At 40.1% G+C, this 25,698-nt stretch overlaps 1 protein-coding gene across 1 annotated transcript in view; it reads left to right on the plus strand.

Moving 5' to 3' along the window:
• Window positions 1-25,698, plus strand: part of LOC126018552 (F-actin-monooxygenase MICAL2-like) — a 39,726-nt gene that overhangs the window by 13,597 nt on the left and 431 nt on the right. Inside the window, exons 4-5 of the mRNA XM_049780674.1 lie at window positions 15,100-15,199; window positions 19,912-19,985. Coding sequence (XP_049636631.1) covers window positions 15,100-15,199; window positions 19,912-19,985 — 174 coding nt within the window. The remainder of the gene's footprint in view (window positions 1-15,099; window positions 15,200-19,911; window positions 19,986-25,698) is intronic.

Genomic DNA, 25,698 nt, shown 5'->3' on the forward strand with positions numbered 1-25,698 from the left:
CTATTGTCTTAGAATTAGTTCTTGTTATAAATCTTAAAATTAATTTGAAAACCTTTAATTTTGAAAAACAGTGTCATAATTATTCTACCTTAAAAAAAAAAACATTAAAAACTAAGAGCCAAATGGTTGTTTCTGTTGAGGATGTTGAAAGGGGTTCCTAAGAAGTAGAGAATAACATAATGGTGGACTGGTGCTAGAAAAGCATCTCAGTAAGTGGTATATTTTAGAAACATTGCTAAGCTCTCAAGTCAGCTAAAAAACACTCAGGGACAAGAAGAAAAATAAAAATATGTTAACACTTAGATGTTCCAGAGAGGAAGCAAGTGCAAAGACAGAAATCTAGAATTGCTTTAGAAAGTTTAGAGTGGAAACCTAAACAGTCGGGGACTAAATTGCGAGATTCTCACTTTAAGCTAAGTTCTAACGTTCCCCAATTACATACATATCCCAACTCAATTATACATACTCTATGAGAGTATGCGTAAAGTTCTCCGAATTCAGACATGTCAAGTTAAATCAACTATAAATTTATCATAATTATCATCATCATCATCATCATTTTTAGAAAGCATTTAAAGTACTAGTATGCCACAGAGCACATACTCTTGTCTGTTTGGGGTCCTTGTTTTGATTCCTAGCACTTTTTTTTTTTTTTTTTTTTTTTTTTTGGTTTTTGGGCCACACCCGTTTGACGCTCAGGGGTTACTCCTGGCTATGTGCTCAGAAATCGCCCCTGGCTTGGGGGGACCATATGGGACGCCGGGGGGTCGAACCGCGGTCCGTTCCTTGGTAGCGCTTACAAGGCAGACAGACACCTTATCTCTAGCGCCACCTTCCCGGCCCCTGATTCCTAGCACTTTAAATAAATTAACAAACAAACAAAAAAAGAAAACATTGAAAACACAAGAAAGCAAGCTACTAAGAGGAGGAAGAAGAAAAAAAATCAACACATGTAAATGGTTAAAAACATTATATTATCAAAAACAGACAATTTTATGTTTACATAAGAACACTTGAAGATATAGAAGACTGCATTTAAGATGAGCAGTAGAAAAATTCTATAAAAGTTATCTTAAAACACCAACCTAAATTTAGCCAATGATAATAGTAATAATATTTATATATGAGTTTTCTGTTATGGTATTCTAGGACAAATAAATATATCTTTAGTTTTATATAACTTCAACCAGAAATTCTTAACTTGCATATAATTCTATGAACACAATCAGACAAATCCAAATTGAGACAGTCTTCACATTTGACAAAGTCCAATACCCATTCATAATAAAAACTCTCAGTAAGATTGGAATGAAAGAAACTTATCTCAATGTAGTCAAGGTTATTTACCACAAGCCTATGACAAATATTATAATCAATGGGGAAAAATAAAAGCCTTTCCTCTAAGATCTGGTACAAACAAGGTTGCCCTTCTCACCATTTCTATTCAACATAGTACAGGAAGTACTTGCCACAGCAATTAGGCAAGATAAAGTTATCAAGAGCATTCAGATAGAAAAGGAAGAAATCAAGCTCTTATTATTTGCAAATGACAGGCTACTATTTTAGAAAATCCTGAAGACACTACAAAAAATCTTCTATAAACAATAAATTTGTATAGTAAAATGGCAGACTACAAAATTAACACTCAAAAACCCATGGCATTTTTGTTTTGTTTTGTTTTTGGGTCACACCTGGCAGTGCTCAGTGGATACTCCTGGTTCTATGTTCAGAAATCACTCCTGGCAGGCTCAGGGGACCAAATGGGATGCCGGGATTTGAACCACCATCCTCTGCATGCAAGGCAAACTCCTTACTCCATGCTATCTCTCCGACCCCTGGCATTTTTATATACAAATAATGAAAGAGGAAAAAAAAGACATTACAAAAACAACCCCATTCACAATTGTGCCTCAGAAAATCAAGTACCTTGGGGCCAGAGTGGTGGCACAGCAGTAAGGCAGCTGCCTTGCACACGTCTGATCAGACGTGTTGTTCAGTCCCCCAGCGTCCCATATGGTCCCCCAAGCCAGGAGCGATTTCTGTTCGCATAGCGAGGAGTAACCCCTGAGCATCACTGGTGTGGCCAGAACTTCAAAAAAGGAAATCAAGTACCTTGTAGTCAACTAAAGAGGCAAAAGACCTATACAAAGAAAACTATAAAACTCTGCTTCAAGTAATAAAAGAGGACACAGGAAATGGAAATATATACCCCGCTCATGGATTAGGAGGATTAACATCATTAAAAAGCAATACTTCCCAAAGCATTGTACAGATTTAGTGTCCTCTAAGGGCACCCATAACATTTTTCAAAGAAGTGGGTCAAAGACATTCGAAATTCATTTGGAAAAATAAACACCCACAAATAGCCAAAGCAAGCAATTCTTGGGAGAAAGAAGATGGGAAGCATCACTTCCCTCAACTTTAAATTATAACATGAATCAATAGTAGTTAAAGCAGCATGGTATTGGAATAAAGACAGACCCTCAGATCAATGGAATAGGCTTGAGTGTTCTAAGACTGACTCATATAAAAACCTAGGTATAAAAAATCCCACAGTTTGTGAGATGACACCAGGCATCATATCTTGAATCCCCAAACAGATAAGTCTGAAGAAGCAGGGTAATGGCAAAGAATCAATAAGCCAAGCCAGTCAGGTGAGAGTAATTGGAATCAGTAGCTTCTCGTGGCTTCTCCCTCTTGGTGTCTACTCTGAGCACCAAGCCAAAACTCTCTTTTCTTTATTATCCCAGAACAAAATCTACCAAGGCAGAGTCATTCTGGTGGATTTTTACATATCAAAGGAAGTGCCGGTGTGACCCAAACAAACAAACAAAAAACAAGAATAAATTTTCTCCAGTGCACATAGAACATTCCCCAAGATAGATCACATATTAGGGCATAACTCAAACATACAAATTTAAAAATATAGGAAGTATCTTCTCAAACCATATGTCATGAAAGTAGAAATTAACCTCAGAAAGAAGATGGAAAAAATTTTCAACACGTGGAAGCTGAGCAAAACACTGCTAAATAACAACTGATCAAGGAAGAAATATAAAGATTCCTTGAATCTTGTATACTAATGAACAACTTTATAACTGTGTATCTCATGGTGATTTGATTAAAGAATTAATTTTGTTTTGTTTTGTTTTTGGGTCACATCCGGCAGCGCTCAGAGATCACTCCTGGCTCCATGCTCAGAAATCACCCCCAGCAGGCTCAGGGGACCATATGGGATGCCGGGATTCAAACCACCATCCTTCTGCGTGCCAGGCAAACACCGTGCCTCCATGCTATCTTTCCAGCCCCTAAAGAATTATTTTATTAAAAATAAAGATAGGGGCCCGGAGAGATAGCACAGCGGTGTTTGCCTTGCAAGCAGCTGATCCAGGACCTAAGGTGGTTGGTTGAAATCCCGGTATCCCATATGGTTCCCCGTGCCTGCCAAGAGCTATTTCTAAGCAGACAGCCAGGAGTAACCCCTGAGCACCGCCGGGTGTGGCCCCAAAACAAAACAAAACAAAACAAAAATAAAGATAGGCTCTCTGATCAATGGGTCAGAATCTAGATTAAAGACAGCTTCTTCAGTGGTGTTGGGAAAACTGGATAACTATATTTAAGAAATTAAAACTCGGGGCCAGAGTTTTAATCTTAAATGATCTGATACCAATGATAAAGGCAAAAAAATAAAAAATAAGCATATGGGACTAGAAACATGGGCTAAAACTAAAAGACAGCTAACTGAATGGAAAAAAAATATTTGTATTCAACACTTTAGATAAGGGCTTAAAATCCAGGATATAGAAAGTATTAACAAATTTCTACAAAAACAAATTCAAAAATTCAATCAAAAAATGGTGAAGTCTTGGCCAGAGAGATAGCATGGAGGTAAGGTGTTTGCCTTTCATGTAGAAGGTCATTGGTTCGAATCCCAGCATCCCATATGGTTCCCCGAACCTGCCAAGAGCGATTTCTGAGTGTTGAGCCAGGAGTAACCCCTGAGTGCTGCTGGGTGTGACCCCCCCCAAAAAAATGGTGAAAGAGGAATGAACAGATACTCCTCAGAGGAAGACAAGCAGATCACCAATAAGCACATAAAAAGGGTTCTGCATAACTTATCAATAGAGAAATAAAAATCAAAAAACAATGAGAAATCATCTTACACCAGTGAAAATGGTACAAATCAAAAATAGTAGGAAAAGTTTGTGCTGGCAAGGATGTGGTGAAAAAGAAATCCTCATCCACTGATGGTGGAAGTGTCTGGTTCTCCTGTGGAAAATGTCATGGAGAGTCTTCAATAAACTTAAAATAAGTGAGCTGTCATGTGCCCCAGTAATTTCACTTTTGAGTATTTATTCTCAAGATTTAAAAACATCCATTCAAAAGAACATACACACAACATTATTTATTGTTGCACTTAGTAAAATAGCTAATGGAATCAAAGTAGGTGTTCAACAAAAGATGAATAAACCATGAAGATGAGGTACATAATAAGTGCAAAATGATAGAGAATATACTTAAAGAGAAATTAATAAAGCCAAAAGATTATCTTAAACAGATGGAAAGAAACAGCGATTTAGAAAAAGCGAAGTAAAATAAACATTTCATTATATAATAAAGTGGATTTTCTTTTTAAAAGAAAAAAATAACTAACATTTTTAGAAAACAAAAGTAGATGAAGATGGGAATTGAATGATAAGAAGAAAAGTGTTCTAAAGTCCTTATATTGTTCAAAAAGAGGTGAAGGAACTGGTCTTAGAACACTATGACTAGGGCCCGGAGAGATAGCACAGTGGCATTTCCCTTGCAAGCAGCCGATCCAGGACCAAAGGTGGTTGGTTCGAATCCCGATGTCCCATATGGTCCCCCGTGCCTGCCAGGAGCTATTTCTGAGCAGACAGCCAAGAGTAACCCCTGAGCACTGCCGGGTGTGACCCAAAAACCAAAAACCAAAAAAAAAAAAAAAAAAAAGAACACTATGACTAAAACTCAATTTGAAAAATTAAAAATAGGGACTGGAGTGATAGTATAGTGGGTAAAGCACTTTCTTTGCATGGAGCCCACCTGGGTTCAATCCCTCGCATCCTATATGATCCCATGAGCATGCCAGGAGTGATGTCTGACACTCAGCTATGAGTAAGCCCTGAACACCACCAGGTAAACCAAAACAAACAAACAAAATAAGAATTTAAAACTTATTAAAAATAAATCCTAAAAATTTTAAAAAGAAAATAAAACTGCCAACTCCTTCACTCAATTTACTTAAGAACTGGGGGCCAGCGAGGTGGCGCTAGAGGTAAGGTGTCAGCCTTGCAAGCGCTAGCCAAGGAAGGACTGTGGTTCAATCTCCAGCGTCCCATATGGTCACCCCAAGCCAGGGGCGATTTCTGAGCGCTTAACCAGGAGTAACCCCTAAGCATCAAACGGGTGTGGCCCGAAAAACCAAAAAAAAAAAAAAATGTTACTAAAGAACTAAGAAAACAGACTGTTGGGAAAGAGGAGGTTGAAAATGTTAATTAAACTCAAAGCAATAAAATACCTATTCAAATGTTAAGTGTCATGACTGACACAATAGAAGTAAAACTGGAATTCTTAAATTAGTTGAATACATGGAAAGGAAACAAACCAAAAATCCAAACTCAATTATCAAAAAAATATTTTAATAGAAAAATATGTTTTAATCTATGGGAATATATTTGGTTTTTCAAACAAAATAAAATGAAATTATGCCTTACCTTATACTGTGTAAACAATTCAGTTTATAAATGTTTAATGTTTTTTTGTTTTTTTTTTTTTTTTAGAATTTTTTTTTTTTTTTTTTTTTTTTGGTTTTTGGTTCTCACCCGGCAGTTGCTCAGGAGTTACTCCTGGCTCCATGCTCAGAAGTTGCTCTTAGCAAGCACAGGGGACCATATGGGACGCCGGGATTCAAACCGATGACCTTCTGCATGAGAGGCAAATGCCTTACCTCCATACTATCTCTCCGGCCCCAGATGTTTAATGTTTTAATATCAAAAATAAAATATAAAATGTTGAGAAGTTTGTTGTTTGTTTTGGGGGCCATCCCCAGCTGCGCTCAGAAGTTAATCTTGGCTCTGTACTCAGGAATTACTCCTGGCAGACTTTGGGGACCATATGATTGAACCCAAGGATTGAACCTGGTAGGTCTTATGCAAAGCAAAAGCCCCTACCCACTGTACTATTACTCAGCTCCAGAGAATTCTTTTCATCTCAAACTGGTAGTTAAAAGTGAAATTAATGGAATAAAAAAGATTAGCCACTTATTTAGAATAAATAATATAACCAATAGAATTTTAAAGAATTAGTATGTCAGAAACAAATCTAAAAAGCCTTACAATAAATCAGTAAGAAATAGATTAATATAAAATAAAAAGTAATATTTTATTATATTTTTATCTTCTACTATAAAGGCTCCCACCTTTTTCAAAGAACCTTGAGACACGAATTACTTTGTTTTACCTTATATTTCTTCGTCTTTCTACAAATTGAGAAAAGAAAAAAAAAAGAGGATAGGGGCCAGGGGCCAAGTGGTCTTAGGTTTATTGGTGAAAAAAAAAAAAGGTCAGAACTTGGGGGCTGGAGAGATAGCATGAAGGTAGAACATTTGCCTTACATGCAGAAGGACAGTGGTTCGAATCCTGGCATCTCATATGGTTCCCTGAGCCTGCCAGGAGCGATTTCTGAGCATAGAGCTAGGAGTAAGCCCTGAGCACTGCCAGGTGTGACCCCTCCCCCCAAAAAAAAGGTCAGAACTAAATACCCAAGCTAAAGTCATTGAAAATAGAATCAAGAGGCCCAATCTAATCATCTCATGCCACTGAGATTGGCGCACATCACAAAGAATGAGAACAAGCAGTTCTGGCAGGAATGTGGAGAGAAAGGAACTCTTATTCACTGCTGGTGGGAATGCCCTCTAGTTCAACCTTTGTGGAAAGCGATATGGAGATTCCTCCAAAAGCTGAAAATTGAGCTCCCATATGACCCAGCTATACCACTCTTAGGTATATCTAGGAACACAAAAATACAATGCAAAAATCTCTTCCTCACACCTATATTCATTGCAGCGCTATTTACAATAGCCAGAATCTAGAAACAACCAAGATGCCCTTCAACAGATGAATGGCTAAAGAAACTGTGGTATATATACACAATGGAATATTATGCAGCCATCAGAAGAGATGAAGTCATGAAATTTTCCTATACATGGATGTACATGGAATCTATTATACTGAGTGAAATAAGCCAAAGGGAGAGAGATAGACGCAGAATAGTCTCACTCATCTATGGGTTTTAAGAAAAATAAAAGACATTTTTGCAATAATGCTCAGAGACAAAAGAGAGAAGGGCTGGAAGGTCCAGCTCAGGACATGAAGTTCACCACAAAGAGTGATAACTATCATAACAATGCAAATGAATGAGGGAAGTAGAAAGCCTGTCTAGATAGAGTACAGGTGGAATGGGGTGGGGAGGAAGGAGATTTGGGACATTGGTAATAGGAATGTTGCACTGGTGAAGGGGGGGGGTGTATGATTGAAACCCAACTACAATCGTATCTGTAATTAAGGTGTTTAAATAAAGATATCAAAAAAAAGAGAGAAACCCAACCTATAACAATATAAACTTAGAATGGACCTGACACACTGGTAGGCCAGCGGGCTAAGAGTGGAGGTATGGGATGCATGATGGGAACTTTGGTTGAGGGAGATCAACACTGATGGTGGGAATGGCCCTAATTCACTGTCACTATATGCCTGAAATCCAACTATGAAGGACTTAATTCAAATTTTATTTTTAAATTATTTTGTTTTGGTTTTTGGCCCACACCAATGATGCTCAGTTGTTACTCCTGGCTATGTACTCAGAAATCACTCTTGGCTTGGGTGACCATATGGGATACCCAGGGATCTAACCTAGGTCAGCCGCATGCAAGGCAAATACCCTACCACTGTGCCACCGCTCCGGCCCCAATAAAAAAAATTTTAATTGATATTTTAGACAAATTCACAGAAGTGTACTAAATATCCAATAGGCATATGAAAAATTTATCACATTTGCTTTAAAGGAAGCAAATTTAGACCACAACTTTTGGGGGATAGGTAGTGATATCCACCCCCCCCCCCCACAAAAGGACTACTTAGTGAACCATGTGGTGCCAGGAATTGAAACTAGGCTCCTGCAGACAAAGCATTTGCTCCATCTTTTTTTTGAGCCATCTACCCAGCCTGAGAAGCCATTTAAAACTTTTACATTATCAAAACTTATAAACTGAGAATACGAATATTTGGTAAGACGAGGAACAAGGGGAACTCTTAGTGGGAGTATAATATAAACAATGACAACTTTTTGGAAAACAATTTTGCACGATACTATAAAACTAAACATTTGCATTTCTTACTACTCAAGAATTTTATTCCTAAGTATATACTACAGAGAAACTGTTGAAGATATATACAAGAATGTTCACAAGAGCAGCATTGGTAATAGCAAAACACTAAAGGACAACCCAGATTACCTATTAACAGGAAAACAGAGAAACCATGGGATAGCTCTCTCTGGCTGGTGCAACTAATGGCTATCTCTACCACATTAGGAATGAACAATATGGATACATTTTATAAACATAATATGGAATTTAAAACAAGCATGTGTACCCACCATATGATGGAATTTTGATAAAATTAAAAGACAAGAAAAAAACTTGTTATGATGAATTAAAAAAATTAACAACAAATCAATAACAAATTTTATAAAAGCAAAACAGAAGGTAGATTTTAAAAACATTAAGGCCAGAGAGATAGTACAGGGGTTGAAGCCTTGCATGTAGCCAATCCAGGTTCAATCCTTGGCATCCCATATAGTTTTCCAAGCACCAGCAGGAATGCTCCCTGATAATAAGCCAAAGATTTTTTCTTTTTCAGCTATAGCCTCTGGAATCACAAACTGACTTCTAGCATCCTAGGTCTATGAGACCGAATTATACCAGACCTACAGGGTAGCCTTCTTGTTATTGACACCACATAAGGAGCCTATGTGAGGCCCAAACATCAGAACTCTGCGTGCTGAAGGTCTCCACAAGTGATTTGAATTAAATAGGCCCCAGGGATGAGCAGAGGAGCTCAGAGTTGACAAGTTGCCAGAGAAGCAGGGACATAATCTTAAAAGCAGTCTGTCTGAGGTAGATAGCCTGCATAGTGACTTCCATGAAGGTAATACCCCTTTCCAGTACTGTCATCAGGGAAGATGTAGAGGATATTGACAAAAATGCAGCCAGTACCAAATTAGGACTTTTCAAAGATTTTCCAGAGGCAGGAAATCACATTTAAAGAATGAAGTCACGAATTAGACAGTAAAACAAGATTCAACTTGGGAAAACCACACTTGAACACACAATCTGAGAATTACCTGTTCATAAACCATGACTTTAAAGACCAGAGGGTGCATTTATTCCCTGTTGTTAAATCGTTGAGAAAAAATAATGACCATTAAGTGCCCGTCACTCTGGCATAAGTGGGGTCAGGTTAGGTGATTTGAACTTGATCATGGAGAGTTATTGAAGACTTCAGCAGGGAGAGACAAAATGTGCTTTGAGAGCACACATGGGCCAAAGTAGGTCAACTTGAAATTACTCCATTAATAAAATGCTGTTGGTCTTGAGTTTTGACTTCTCCATTCATTTGAGCAAATGTCCTTGCACTATGACATGAGAGCTCAGGAACTTGTGACATGCCCATCTCTGTGGACATAGCATGAATAGATAAGATTTAGGCAGCAGATTCATCCACAGTAAAAGGCTACTCACCTACAGGCTACACCTGTTACATTTCAGCTACAACCTGGGTCCTGGATGTTGGAGTCACATACCATCCCAGGAATGCCTTCTCTGCTTTAGCAGCACAGAACCAGGTGGAAATGTGCCAGAGATCCAGTCATAAGATATTTTTTGTTTATATGGAATAAAAAAAAGAGGGAATGATTATTTTAAAGTCTTTACTATGCTCAACTGGCATTGCTAGATAAAGATTAGCCGCTTAGAATCAAGACAGGGAATATAATCTAGCTGAATGTGTGTGCAAGCACATGTGTACACATACACATCTGCTTGTACAGTTCTTTGTGTTTGGTGGTTTTGAAGATTGAATCCTGAAGTCTTGTGTGCATAGAAAGCATGTGCTTTTACTACTGTTACATTTCTATCACTTCCTTACTGAATTTTAAAGTTTAGCAGGAAATAATCCATGTCCCTTATTCAGGAATTCTAAGACTAGACTCTGAGGGGGAGAAGGACAATATCACAGCAACAGTACAGTTTACTGAATATTAACTCTGTGCCAAAAGCAGTCTGTAATTTACTTGTGTTATCATTTAATGCCCAAAATAAATTAGTTAGCCAGTAACACCATCATCATGCCCAATTTTCATAGAAATAGAAATTAGAAGACTATGAGGGAACTTGCTCCAAGCCATACATTTTAAGACACAGATTAATCTCAAGTCCTTGCTCTTCGTCACTTGGTGCCATTGCATCAATAATGAGGGAAAGACAGGTCTACACTTCATCATGGTCCACACACACACAAAAAAAATACAACAACTCTCTAATGAGTGCAGTGAGTTGATGGTATTTGTGGAACAGTTTCAGAGCATCGTTCAGGTTAAGAGCAAGTCAAGACCTGCTGAAACATAGCCCATTTATACCCAAGGACTTGAGAAGGAAATTTCCGTGAAATTGTACTCCATGTTCCAAGTTCAAAAAATCCTCCAGTGTGATTTTAACTTCCTGTTCTTTTAAAGAGGGTAGGAAGACTCTTTAAGAAATGAATAGTGGGCTGTAAAATTGCAAATTACTGTTTTGAAAAAAAGATTGAATGAAATGTTTTGGTTCAACCTATTTCTTGGCTCTAGTGTCAATAGAAATCAGTGTGATGGTAGAGGGAACTCTCTAATGGATCAGACTATGGGAGGATACATTGAAAGTTTGAAAAGGGGGTATGTCATCCCAGGAGGAAAAATTGGCTAGAACCAGTAAGTATAATGCAGCAAAGGACTAGAATTTGAAAAACAACAATAAAATGATCTAAAGACAGCAAAATAGTGCCTTTAAAGCTGTTTCATTTGGATTGGGGACAAGGAAAGGATTGTCTCAGTGCTGAAGCAGATGGTATAATGTTACATGAAAAAAGACAGGAGTTTTCAACTCTTAGCTTTTCTATTTTCTCTATCAGGAAAAATAGCATTTGATCTAGAAGTGTTAAATCTCTAGAAGAGGAAATTGAATCTGCGTGAGAAATGTAGGTGAGAATAAAATCAGGAAGTAATAAAGCTTTTTTAAAGCTTTTTTAAGCCAGATGAAAGTATACACAGAACAGTGTCTTGGATGTGTTGAGTAAAATAAACTACCCCCCCACCTGCACCAAAATAATTTGCGATGTAATCTAAGGCTTTGACAACTCATGAGGAATTCTAGAACTAAAAATTCTAGGTCTAGAAATTAATGTCTTTTTAATGTCATATAGGATAGAAATAAATTTTTGATACTTACCAAATTCTATAAACATTATTAAATAAATTATAAGCCTTTAAAAAAAGTACAAAGGGTATTAAAGTACTACTGTTGTTTACTGAGAGGCTCTGAACACAAATGTCATTTTCTTTTGTGGTTTTGTAGTGTCAGTATACATGATAGAAGTTTTATATCAGGAAATCATTTTATCAGTTTTCTCTATTGACTCATAAATAACATATATTAATGGATGCTAAATAATTCTGTTTGTATTGAATCTGTAGTTCAGCCTCACACAACTGAAAAGAGTCCCTAAAGTTGAACCATGTGGCTGTGATCCTTCTCCAGTTTCCTCAGACATTTTGTTTTTCAATATTGTAAAAAAAGTTACTGGTTGCCCATTTATCAATTCCACAGAGGTCCCTAATCTAGGATTTGGCAATAAATTGGGTTGATAAAATATTCATAATATTTCCCCTTGATATAACAAAATAAACAAAAGGATCTTAAATTAGTTGCAAAATGTTGAATTGGGTTAAGAAAAAGACCAATTACACAAATAGCAGATGAAGTCGATCAAATTTCACCTCTTCGGGTGTGGGAAGACCAGATTCATCTGCAAGAGAACAAGATTCCAGTGATATTGTGACTGCTTAAAAGAACCTCTAACAATCCCCAGGCACAGGCTGAAAGGGTAAGAGGTTGCCTCTACTCTAGGCTGTTTTCCTTCTGCTTGAATCTTGACTTTCTTTGAGAGATATCCTGGGAAAAAAAGATGTGCACAACCATTTTGGAACAAAATGATAGATGACACAGAAGTTCTGACATTGAAGGAAGAAAATGTCAGTGGATACCCTATTTAATTTATGAGTCTCTTTCATGTAAAATATACACTCATGTATTCTCCAAAGGGCATTACTGGACTCAATGGCTCAATGGGTAGTAGCTAACTCATCAAAGACCAAATTGAAAAAAAAATTTCACTACTTTGAGTACACAGTCCTGTTCTGAGTTTCTGGGCTACAGGGACACTTCCCCCATGATTATTACAAATGCCCCCTATTGGTTTTTATCAAAAATATTATATGACTTAAAAGTTTGAAGACTGGGGCCGGAGAGATAGCATGGAGGTAAGGCGTTTGCCTTTCATGCAGGAGGTCATCGGTTCGAATCCCGGTGTCCCATATGGTTCCCCGTGCCTGCCAGGAGCAATTTCTGAGCCTGGAGCCAGGAATAACCCCTGAGCACTGCCGAGTGTGACCCAAAAGCCACAAAAAAAAGTTTGAAGACTGTTGGATTTATTGAGTTTATGCTATGTTCCAGAACTGATTTAGATCTTATGTGTATAATCCTTCTGCATCTTTAGAGCAGATGAGGAAACAGGCTCACAGAGGCAACAACAGAAGTGCTCAAGTCAAATCAGTAGTGGATATAAAAGTGGAAGTTTGATCCCAAGTGTAGTTGAAAGTATTTGCACTTCCGTTCTCTGTAATCACTGATCTATATTTTTTATTCTTCATCCAACAGTTCATATCTGGGAATGCCTTGTTCTTCCCTCTTCCTCTCCTGAGAAAATTAGTAATTATACCCTTATACCTCCTTATACCCCATTATACTCACTGCAGCCTCCCCTCTGAGGCTCACTTCCTGAGATCTGCCTAGGAACCAATGTACCTACCCCACCATAGTCAAGAAAACAGGGAGAAGAGAGTACTAATTTTCTGATTTTTTTCCTGATTTTTATAGATGACTTATTAAGTTCAAAGCAATGTGCTAGGGGAATAATTTGCCTGATGAGCATTTGAGAAGTAGGGAGAGAAGTTATAGACAAGCAGTGAGGAGCACAGATTTAGAAAGAGGTTCATTTGAGCTCAAGTCCTAGCTTTTCCACTTACTATGAGGATGGACAACTTACTTTGACCTTTTAAACCTTTGTTTCGTGAGCAATCAAGTATATGGTAATAAGAGGACATACTGGAAAATTTGTTATGAAGAATAAATTAGATAAATAAGGCATTAATTAAAATAAATAAATAAGGCATATATAATAAACACATACGAAACAGTATTTAGTTATGCTTATGATTTGGCTAACCAGTGAGTAAAAAAGCAAAAACTCCCAGAGGTTCCACAAATGTCCCAAAGCCACATGTCTTTTTTTTTGGGGGGGGCCACACCCAGCGATGCTCAGGGGTTACTCCTGGCTGCTCAGAAATAGCTCCTGGCAGGCATGGGGGACCATATGGGACACCAGGATTCGAACCAACCACCTTTGGTCCTGGATCGGCTGCTTGCAAGGCAAACGCCACTGTGCTATCTCTCCGGGCCCGCCACATGACTTTTATGAAACTCATCAGCACAAATGTCAGGAGCATTCTAATACAATCTATGTTCTATGGCAAATAACATACTAGAGGGTCACCTTCAAGTTACTACTCCTTATCAATTATGTTATATATATTTTATGTTATATATATATATATATATATATATATTTGTAATTTTAGTATCTAAACACAGCACCTTGAATGCTTAGTGTCAGTTTTCTTCTCTCTCTCTCTTTTTTTTGTTTTTTTTTTTTGTTTGTTTTTGGGCCACACCCGGAGGTGCTCAGGGGTTACTCCTGGCTGTCTTCTCAGAAATAGCTCATGGCAGGCATGGAGGACCATATGGGACACCGGGATCCAGGACCAACCGCCTTTGGTCCTGGATTGGCTGCTTGCAAGACAAACGCGGCTGTGCTATCTCTCCAGGCCCTTCTTCTGACTCTTTTTCTGATTAATAGGGGCAAACATTTAGGTGATAAGTATATCTGAAGCACCTTTCAACATATCTGCTTTCTGCAAAGATAATACAGTTTTTATCATTAGACTTTTCTACTTAACATTCTGAAAATTCTGACCTTTCTTTTCTTTTCTTTGTGAAACAAGTCAGAATGCCCCATTCCCACTTGTTTGTGACTAAATTTAGTAAGAGTTAATGCAGGGAGCCACATCTGACCTGGACACCCAGTAAATATATGATTCCAGGGAGGAATAAAGGAACTGGATGCTGGCAAGCACAAGATGCAATGCACAAAGTTATAAAAGTTTCATATACAGTGGGCAGGGAGCTTGCCTTGCACATGGCAGACCCGAGTTTGATCCCTGGCACCACAAACAGTTCCCCAATCCCACCAGCAGATCATAGATCATATATCTGAGATCTCTGAGCACATAGCCAGGAGTCTACCCTGAGTACCTCCAGATATAGCCCAAAACAAACAAATAACCAAACAAACAAAACCAAAACCAGTATGAAGAAATTTCACAGAGGACCGAGGAAGAGTTAGGAATGGGAAGTGATCCTTGGAGCTCAAATATTCCTGCCCTCCATGTTCAAGAGGCCCTCTCTCTGAGCGTGCTCAGGTGGGATTTATTTGTCATGCCTGTGACCCTCAGGCATCAACAGGCTGTTGGGAGGCTGATGCCCCTGGAGGCCTTTTAGCTGCAAATATGGCCTGTGAAAGCAGCTCCTGAACAGTTTGATGGGGGCGGGGGATGCCAATCTAACCTATTTGCACTTGATTTCTTAAACAGATTCAGGCACACAGGATGAAGCCCAGCTTTTGCAGGAATGGTTTAAGCTAGTTCTGGAGAAGAATAAATTAATGCGCTACGAGTCGGAGCTACTGATCATGTAAGTAAGGCAACACAGATAACAATAAAGGCTCAAAGCTAAAGGAGGCGGGAGTGGTGGGGCTCCCTCTCCTAGGCCAGAGTCCTAGGATTTTTTCTCCTTGTGCATACAGAATTGTGATTGAGGTAAATTGGTATTTGATGTCTTGCATATCAAGCTGGCATTAGTGCCACAAAGCTTCAGTTGTCTGTTCACTCCGTGGAGTCCTGTGGTGAAAATAGATTGCAGGTAATAGGGCTGTTGCAGGAGCGTATTTGGATAAGGCTTTTTGTTACTCTGTGTGTATGTCTGTCTGTGTGTTTGTTTTGTCTTTGGGGTCACACTCAGAAATGTTCTGAAGCTACTCTAGCTCCATTCATGATTGGGAGCATGTTCTTGTTAATGGTTTATAAGCTGGGGAACAAACTGAGTTTCTACACTGAATTTCTAGCATGCAAACTTTGCCTACTAGGTAGGCCTGTAAACTATCTCCCCTGTCACGGGTAAGGTATTTGCAATCTGCCCCTGTCCACCAGACCAGGGCCCATACCTCTAATCATATACCTAAAATGGCAGAAATGGTTTGAATGTGTGGATGGTGGGAAGGTGCTGATAGGAACTGCCTGGTCACTTCCAAGTAGCTTTAATGAAGACTAGGACAGAGACCTGCCCATTCTCTTTGGATAAGATGCCTGATTATGGGCCAGAGTGATGGCACAGTGGTAGGGCATTTGCCTTGCATGTGGCTGATCCAGGACGGACAGCAGTTTGATCCCCCAGCGTCCCATATGGTCCCCCAAGGCAGGAGCGATTTCTGAGCGCAGAGCCAGGAGTAACCCCTGAGCATCACTGGGTGTGGCCCAAAATAAAAAATAAAACTGATTAGGAAGTTAGAAGATAGATTGGGAAGTCAGAAGATACTATCCAAAAGTTGAAGATCACTCTGCTACCAGCCATCATTCTGGAGGGAAGGCTATTGCAAATAATGGGAACTCACTAAGTACCATAATCTGTACTACGTTTGGTCACTTGGCCATCTCTTATCATTCAAAGGTTCCAATCCTGAGAGGTGATTTTAGGGATTGCTGACAGTATCTAATAAATGTTATCCCTGTTTCTTGTCTGGGATCTGAACCAGATGAAAAAAAATGTCACTGTGTGGAACAGGAACACATCTCCTCTGTTGGCAATAACTCGAGAGAGAGCCTAGGGGGCTTACTAATTGTGTTAGTTTCCAGGACTGGAGGAACAAATTACCACACACTGGGTGACTTACAATAGCAGAAATGTATTCTCTCACAGTTCTCAAAGACAAAAGCTTAAGGCCAAAATCTGAAAAGGATCATACTCTGGGGTGGAGATAGGTATAAGGGCCCTTTCAGCTTCTGGAGGCATAGAGACTCCCTTGGCTCTCTCCAATATCTATTCCATCTTCACCTGGTTTTTTCAGTGTGTCTATTCCTGGGCTTTATTTTTTAGATCTGCTGGGAAAATCCATAATGTTCTCATGTCAAGATCTTTAACTTTATTGTATCAGCAAAAACTCCCCCACAGACACACACACAAAATGAGGTCATATTCACAGGTTCCAAATGTTAGCACCATCGTTTATCTTTTACAAGTTCACCTTATATGCTTAGAGGCTCTTATCTACCTACTTATACAAAGTGGTCCTGCTTGCTTCTAAGGGGCAAGACTTTTAACCTAAATAGGGGTGGAGGCAAGGGAAGACTCAACCATGAACATTTTTCCCCTCGGGATATCTAACCACATTTGGAGACATTTTTAGTTGTTGTACTGGAGGTATCTCCTTGACAGGGGCTGAGGGTGTCGCTGAACAATCTGCTCTATCCAGGATGCTTCCTAACTTCATCAACAAAAAATTCTCCAGCCTAAAATGGTAGCAGTATTGATCTGGAGAAATATGTGCTCAAAAGCTTAGACAGCCTAGAGATAGCAAGATTGAAAGTAATAGGGTCTAAAATTACTCAGAGTAATACGAAGAGTAACATGCCTGTCATGGGTAGGTTTATCCAAGAAGAGCAAAGTTGGGGCCGGTGAGGTGGCGCTAGAGGTAAAGTGCCTGCCTTGCAAGCGCTAGCCAAGGATGGACCTCGGTTCGATCCCCTGGTGTCCCATATGGCCCCCTCAAGCCAGGGGCGATTTCTGAGTGCTTAGCCAGGAGTAACCCCTGAGCATCAAATGGGTGTGGCCCAAAATAATAAAAAACAAACAAACAAACAAAAAAAAACAGAACAAGAAGAGCAAAGTCATTTCATGGTCTAGTAGAAACATAGGTAGACTATAGGTGGGTTAGAAAGTAAAGACCTGGGCCCGGAGATATAGCACAGTGGCGTTTGCCTTGCAAGCAGCCGATCCAGGACCAAAGGCGATTGGTTCGAATCCCAGTGTCCCATATGGTCCCCATGCCTGCCAGGAGCTATTTCTGAGCAGACAGCCAAGAGTAACCCCTGTGTACTGCCAGGTGTGGCCCAAAAACCAAAAAAAAAAAAAAAAAAAAAAGAAAGTAAAGACCTGGGGCCGGTGAGGTGTCTGCCTTGCAAGCGCTAGCCAAGGAAGGACCACGGTTCGTTCCCCCGGCGTCCATATGGACTCCCCAAGCTGGGGGCAATTTCTGAGCGCTTAGCCAGGAGTAACCCCTGAGCATCAAATGGGTGTGGCCCGAAAAACCAAAAAAAGAAAAAGAAAAACCTGGGGCCGGAGCATGGAGGTAAGGCGTTTGCCTTTCATGCAGGTCATTGGTTCAAATCCCGGCATCCCATATGGTCCCCTGAGCCTGCCAGGAGTGATTTCTGAGCGTAAAGCCAGGAGTAACTCCTGAGCACCGCTGGGTGTGACCCAAAAACCAAAAAAAAAAAAACAAAGGTAGGAAGGAAGGAAGGAAGGAAGGAAGGAAGGAAGGAAGGAAGGAAGGAAGGAAGGAAGGAAGGAAGGGAGGGAGGGAGGGAGGGAGGGAGGGAGGGAGGGAGGGAGGGAGGGAGGGAGGGAGAGAGAGAGAGAGAGAGAGAAAGAAAAGAAAGAAAAAAGGAAGAAAGGAAGAAAGAAAGAAAGAAAGAAAGAAAGAAAGAAAGAAAGAAAGAAGGAAGGAAGGAAGGAAGGAAGGAAGGAAGGAAGGAAGGAAGGAAGGAAGGAAGGAAGGAAGGAAGGAAGGAAGGAAGGAAGGAAGGAAGGAAGGAAGGAAGGAAGGAAGGAAGGAAGGAAGGAAGGAAGGAAGGAAGGAAGGAAGGAAGAAAGAAAGAAAGAAAGAAAGAAAGAAAGAAAGAAAGAAAGAAAGAAAGAAAGAAAGAAAGAAAGAAAGAAAGAAAGAAAGAAAGAAAGAAAGAAAAAGTAAAGACCTGTGTCAAATGCATAGAGCCCAAACCTAGAGCCATCACTTCAGACCCCTTCCCCAACTGCTTTTTCTAAGAGATTTTGGGTTGCATCCTTCAAAGTTTTGGTGATTTTTTTCTCCACTGCACACAGCCAAGCACAAAGAAGCCTATACATACTCTGATATGAATGGGAGCATTCCCAGGCACACAATACTAAAGAAATTCCAAAACTCCACCAAGAAGTAATTTCACTTCCTTGCTTGTATTATCACACCCTCTTCCTCCTTCTATTTCTCCTTATACCCCTTCTTTTTCTTCTTCCTCTTCCTCCTCAATGTTTTCCTCTTCCTCTTCCTTCATTTCTTTTACTTCTTCCTTTTTTGTTTTTGTTTGTTTGTTTTTGAGCCATACCAGTGGTGCTCAGGATTTACTCCTTACCCTACATTCATGATCACTTTGGTAGTGCTTAGGGGACCATTTGTGTGAGATGCTAGGAATCAAATCTGGGCAAATACATTCAAGACTGTGCCCTCAGCAGCGTTTGCCTTGCAAGCAGCCAATCCAGGACCAAAGGTGGTTGGTTCGAATCCCGGTGTCCCATATGGTCCCCCGTGCCTGCCAGGAGCTATTTCTGAGCAGACGGCCCAGAGTAACCCCTGAGCATCGCCAGGTGTGGCCCAAAAACCAAAAGAAAAAAAGAAAAAAAAAAGACTGAGCCCTAACTGCTGTACTATCTCTCTAGCTCTTCTTTAAAAAATTGAAATAAAGAAACATAATTAGTAAGGAGGGAAGTAATGCAGCCAAGAGAATATGTAGACTTCTTCATAGAAGAGAGAGTCCCACAAAATTAAAGAAAGAAATTACATGCCATAATTTGAATGCACCTTATTTTTTATTCATAGACTTTACTGCTCTTCTTACTAGAAGTATTAAACCCAACACATCAGCCAAACACTCAGTCTGGTTTTCATATCTGAAAGCACACAGTGACCTGACTTTTATGACCTCCACTGGCAGCAAAACCCCAGGTCTTGTTTCTTCCCCCTTGTTCTCTTGCTTTTGTAGCATCATAAGTTAGGGAGATAATAGACGACTGGGTTTCTGATAGTCATTTCTCCTTTGTGCTATTCCAGAACTTTCTTCACAATCCATCTTGTCGTAGAGGACTGTGTCATCTCCCCCACATCTACTGAGATGACACTGCTGTTCCTGTTGTCCTTTCTCAGGTCCCAAACAACTGTGCCATCCTGTTAGGCTTTTTCAGTAGTCCTACCTGCAGTATAACTTTCATCTTAAAGCTAGTCCAGGCTCCATTTTAATAAGGAAGAATGAATGTATTAGGTAACTCTGGATGGGCATGTGTCTCCACAAACCAGATACTTACTTAATTTTCATCCCCAGGGCCCAAGAACTAGAATTAGAAGATCATCAAAGCAGACTGGAACAGAAATTAAGAGAGAAACTGTTCAAGGAGGGTGAGTATGATGTATTAGGGCTCTAGTTAAAACAGTTCTTCCACTTCACTCACACTTCCACAAAGACACTTGAACAGAGAATATGGTCCAGTGAGTTCATGCTGCCTTGCACAGCCTAGCACTGGGGTTAGGGATGGATGTAGAATGTGAAATTAGTCTCCCTCCTGCCCAATGCCACTCACACAGCCAATCCCCATTTTAGATTACTGCTCTTGAGTTACCAAAGCGGTATTTTGTTTCATACCACATAAGAATAGAAGCAAAGTCACTAATTCATGCAAACAATCACTCATCCATTTATTTGACATCTATTTGCTGAGAATCCAGAGTGGGCTTGACAGATAATAAAGATGCCATCTTCTGAAGTGTAAGCTATCCCATCCTGTGTTCTGAGGGGGGAAGAGATCAGCTCTTAGGTCTATGACAGTAGTACAGTGAGAGGAGGGCCTCGGGACCTGGGGACCTGGGACAAATGTTCTGGGAACACAGAGTGGGGTGGGATAAGTTCTGTAGGTTTTATAGATGGCAAAGGCAGCACTCTTGCTCAGCATGCGTGGGCTCAGTCTCCCACACAGGAGAAAGTGGTTCTGCCACAAAGTTGAAATAAACTTAGTGAATACAATATACTGAGTTTGCATCCATTGACTGCAGCCTGGAGGCATACTCTCTTTGCTTTTCTACCTGTAGACCTAGATTTAAAATAATAAGTGAAATCATTTCTACACATCTCATAGAACAAATACTAAATCTCCCTAAAGGTGACTGGGTCAGAGTAAGCATTTAGTGAACCAACATATCATAATGATCATCTGTACTGAGGCATTTATACCAGTTTTACAGACTAGAAAATGGGCTCAGAATACTTAGAATTTAGATTTATAAATGGACCACTGTAGATGCAGGATCTCCTACACTTTCCTCAGTGTGAAGAAAGTTCTAAATTATTTTTTGTAGTTAGCCCAAAGTTCCCCAAATTTATTTGGTCTAACTTCCCCCTTTTCAGGAAAAAAAAATCACTCATCTCCCCTCCAGCCCCCTGCCTAGAAATCTACCTTCTTTTTAAATTTTTTAATTTTTAATATCTTTATTTATAAAATTTGATTGTATAAATTGTCGTTTTCTTTTTTATTTGTCCTCCTCTGATTGTATAAGTTGTATTGTATAAATATAAATTGCATTTATACAACATGATTGTAGTTGAGTTTCAGTCATATAAAGAACACCCCCTTCACTAGTGCAACATTCTCATCACCAATGTCCAAAATCTCCCACCTCCCTACCTCCCCACCTGTATTTGAGACATATTCTCTACTTCCTTCATTCATTCATATTGTTATGTTAGTTATCAATGTAGTTATTTCTCTAACTTCACTCATCACTATTTGTGGTGAGCTTCCTATCATAAGCTGGACCTTCCAGCTCTCATCTCTATTGTCTCTGAGAATTATTACAAAAATGTCTTTTAGTTTTCTTAAAACCCTTAGATGAGTGAGACTATTTTGTGTCTATCTATCTCTCTCCCTCTGACTTCTTTCACTCAGCATAATAGATTCCATGTGCATCCACATATAGGAAAATTTCATTACTTCATTTCTCCTGATGACTGCACAATATTCCTTTGTGGATATGTACCACAGTTCTTTAGCCATTCATCTGTTGAAGGGCATCTTGGTTGTTTCAAAGTCTGGCTATCGTAAATAGCACTGCAATGAATATTGGTGTGAGGAAGGGATTTTTGAATTGTATTTTTGTGTTCCTAGCGTATATCCTTAGGAGTGGTATAGCTGAATCATATGCGAGCTCAAATTCCAATTTTTGGAGGAACCTCCATATTGTTTTTCATAAAGGCTGGACTAGACGGCATTCCCACCAGTAGTGAATGAGAGTTTCTTTCTCTCCACATCCTAGCCAGCACCAATTGTTCTTGTTCTTTGTAATATGTGCCAGTCTCTGTGGTGTGAAATAATTCCTCATTGTTGTTTTGATTTGCATCTCCCTGATCATTAGTGATGTGGAGCATTTTTTCATGTATCTTTTGGCCATTTTTATTTCTTCTTTGACAAAGTGTTTGTTCATTTCTTCTCCCCATTTTTTGATGGGGTTAGATGATTTTTTGCTTGTAAAGTTCTGTCAGTGCCTTGTATATTTTGGATATTAGCCCCTTCGCTGATGGGTATTGGGTGAATAATTTCTCCCACTCAGTGGGTGGCTCTAGTATCCTAGGCACTATTTCCTTTGAGGTGCAGAAGTTTCTCAGCTTAATATATTTCTGTTTCTCTCTGCTTCCACTTGTTTGGAGAATGCTGTTTCCTCCTCGAAGAAGCCTTTAGTCTCAATGTCATGGAGTGTTTTTCCTACGTGTTGTTCTATATACCTTCAGGTCTGATATCAAGGTCTTTAATCCATTTGGATTTTACCTTTGTACATGGTGTTAGCTGTGGGTCTGAGTTCACTTTTTTGCAAGTGGCTAATCAGTTGTGCCAACATCGCTTGTTGAAGAGGCTTTTCTTGCTCCAAGTAGGATTTCTTGCCCCTTTATCAAAAATTAAGTGATCTACCTTCTTTAGGGAAAACACTGAAAGTATACTCTTCTCATGCAAGCAATTGCACCTGAGGCTACTACCAACTCCCTCTCCTAACATCCTTCTAGCAACCCCAGGGACTGATCTTATTCACTTTAGGAAACACTGTTCTAAACAAATCCTTACAGTGCTGAACTGCCCCAAACATATAAAAGCAGTTTATTTTATTTTATCTTATGCTGAGGCACTATTATATACAATAACTGTTCATGATTCTATTTCATATGCACAACATTCAAACAGCACATCTTCTACCAGTTTTCCTACTTCTTCCATCATTGTCTTGGATTCTCCTCCTGTATTCCCCTGAATGAAGAAAGCTCAGATTTTATCTCATTTTTTTATTGGGGGGAGGTTATAATGTTCTATTAATGACAGGATATGAGAGGATTATTTTTTCTGGTTGATTATTAAATAAAGAACATCAATACTGGGGTCTCCTAAATTAACAAACATGACTTAGAGCTAATAATATCTTATTTATACATTTGATAACAAGTTTAAGTGGCTCTTATCCCTCACTAAAAGTTCCTTTAACATATATATTAAAAATATAATTTGGGGCCGGAGAGATAGCATGGAGGTAAGGCGTTTGCCTCTCATGCAGGAGGTCATCGGTTTGAATCCCGGCGTCCCATATATGGTCCTCCCGTGCCTGCCAGGAGCAATTTCTGAGCCTGGAGCCAGGAATAACCCCTGAGCACTGCCGGGTGTGACCCAAAAACCACAAAAAAAAAAATATATATATATAATTTGCCTTTGGAGCCAGAGAGATAGCATAGCAGGTAGGGTGCTTGCTATGCATGCAGCCAACCTGAGTTTCATCCCCAGAATTTCATACAATTTTCTGATTCCCACCAGTAGTAATTCCTGAATGCAAAGCCAGGAGTAACCTCTGAGCCTCATTAGGTGTGGCCTTGCCCCAAGACAAATTCTTGCCAAGTTGCAAAGGTCACACAGGATATTCCCTTTTCTCAAGAATAAAAAGACCCAAAAAAAAAAAAAAAAGAAAAGAAAAGAAAAGAAAAGTCTCCTCTTTGTTTTTTGTTCCTCTTCCACAAAAGCTTTATCTTATTCATTAATAAGAGGTGAAAGACAAAAAGAACTTTATCCCTCACTGGTGAACTCAGTCTGATGCGATCATTTAACAGTCCCTGAGGTAAAGCTCAGTCTCTTTGGCATGCAGGTGTTCATTCTTGCAGATGGCTGCCTCTTCCTTCTGCTTTCCTCGGTACAATGACTGCCTGGCAGCAAAAAGAAGCCGCTCTGAATGACCAGTGGCAGTAGGAACTTGTAGGATTTGCTCTGATGAGGAAGAGTCCCTGCAAGCTCTCTGTCATGGGATTACCATGTCTGTGGGTTTGTGGCTTAAGTGTGTGGTCTGATCCTCTATAGCTTGAAGCCTAGGAGTGTACTCTCACTCCCTGAGTCTTGCTTTAGCACATTCATCTTGGCCAAACCATTACCAACATTCTTCACTGTGAGGCCCTCCCCATCCTGGTCAAACCTTCTTAGCCAATCCTGGGGCATGTGGACTCTTTTAAAATCCCACCTATGTCGGGGCTAGGAGAGATAGTATGGAGGTAAGGCGTTTGCTTTTTATGCAGAAGGATGGTGGTTCGAATCTGGGCATCCCATATGGTCCCCTGTGCCTGCCAGGGGCGATTTCTGAGCCTAGACCCAAGAGTAACCCACTGAGCACTGCCAGGTGTGACCCAAAAACAAAAACAAAAACAAAGATCCCACCTATGTCGACCCTGTTGATAGTGGCTCAAGATGTCTAACCTGTCTTTCTCTGCCCAACTACAAAGCACTGGCTCATTTCCATATGAGGTGCTAGTCCTTCTACAGGTTTCTTTTCAGAGACACAAGCCAAGTGCTGTGGACTGCTAGTGTTCCTGTGAGGTAAAGGAGCATTTCTTGCTGCCACAGTGCCTTTCTCAGTCCAGGACGGAGAGACAGAGAGACTCGCTTAGGATTCTCATTCTTTCTTCTCTCTTCCACAGCGCATGGGGTGCAAAGGCAAGGATACTACTTTATTGCCTATTTGTCTTATTCACTCTTTTCCTGACCCCATCCGTAGGACTAAGCTCGATGCCACAGACTGTGGCAACTTTTCTACTTCAGAATCTGGCTTATTACCTACCCCCTAATGCCCATGTGTGGAACCTGAATAGGGCTTCAGGAATTTAGAGAGATTTCTTCTTCTTCTGGAGTAGTCATTCAGTCCACTGGACTTAAATCTGCCATAAAAAAATCCTTTTCGGGTGCTTGAAAGAATTTAGAGATTGAGATGCTTGCCTTCTTTGCAGCTCACCCCAATTTGGTCCCCAGCACATGTAGTTTCCTGAGCACTGCCAAGTGTGACTGCCCAGGACAAAGGTAGGATAAAACTGGAGTAGTGCTCAAGCACCCAAGAAGAAAAGGAAAGCTACAATGACTCCCAATTTCAAACATTCTCTCCCCACCCCCCATCCCCAATCTTATCTCTCCCTGGCAATCAGATGCATCTGGCCAATTAGGAACCAAGTCTTGCATGTTCTGAAAGGCAAGAGCAGAAATAGCTAGTCACAGTCTGGAAACAGCTGCCAGTCTGTCATCCCCTGTCCATTGTCCTCTAGCCTGGTCTCCAGAGGGCTGCAATATGTCCTTTTTGCTGTAACTCTGATATGAGAGAGAGAGAGAGAGAGAGAGAGAGAGAGAGAGAGAGAGAGAGAGAGAGTTGAAGGGCAGAAGAGAATAGGTTGGGTGGCTTTCTTGAGCTAGGTTGATATTATCTTTATTTTTATTTATTTATTTATTATTATTTTGTGTGTGTGTGTGTGTGTAGTTTTTGGGTCACACCCGGCAGTGCTCAGGGATTATTCCTGGCTCCAGGCTCAGAAATTGTTCCTGGCAGGCACGGGGGACCATATGGGACACCAGGATTCGAACCGATGACCTCCTGCATGAAAGGCAAACGCCTTACCTCCATGCTATCTCTCCGGCCCCAATCTTTATTTTTTTCACAAGGGGGTTTCCCCTGTCAATTGCTCCTGGTCTCAAGATGAAAGCTGAGCTGGCAGGTGCACAAAGCCCCACCCTCTTTCTCATCAGGGACTCAAGGGCAGTTCCTGGGTGTTGAATTCATT

The sequence above is a fragment of the Suncus etruscus genome, chromosome 9 (assembly GCF_024139225.1).
Source record: "Suncus etruscus isolate mSunEtr1 chromosome 9, mSunEtr1.pri.cur, whole genome shotgun sequence".
NCBI lineage: Eukaryota > Metazoa > Chordata > Mammalia > Eulipotyphla > Soricidae > Suncus > Suncus etruscus.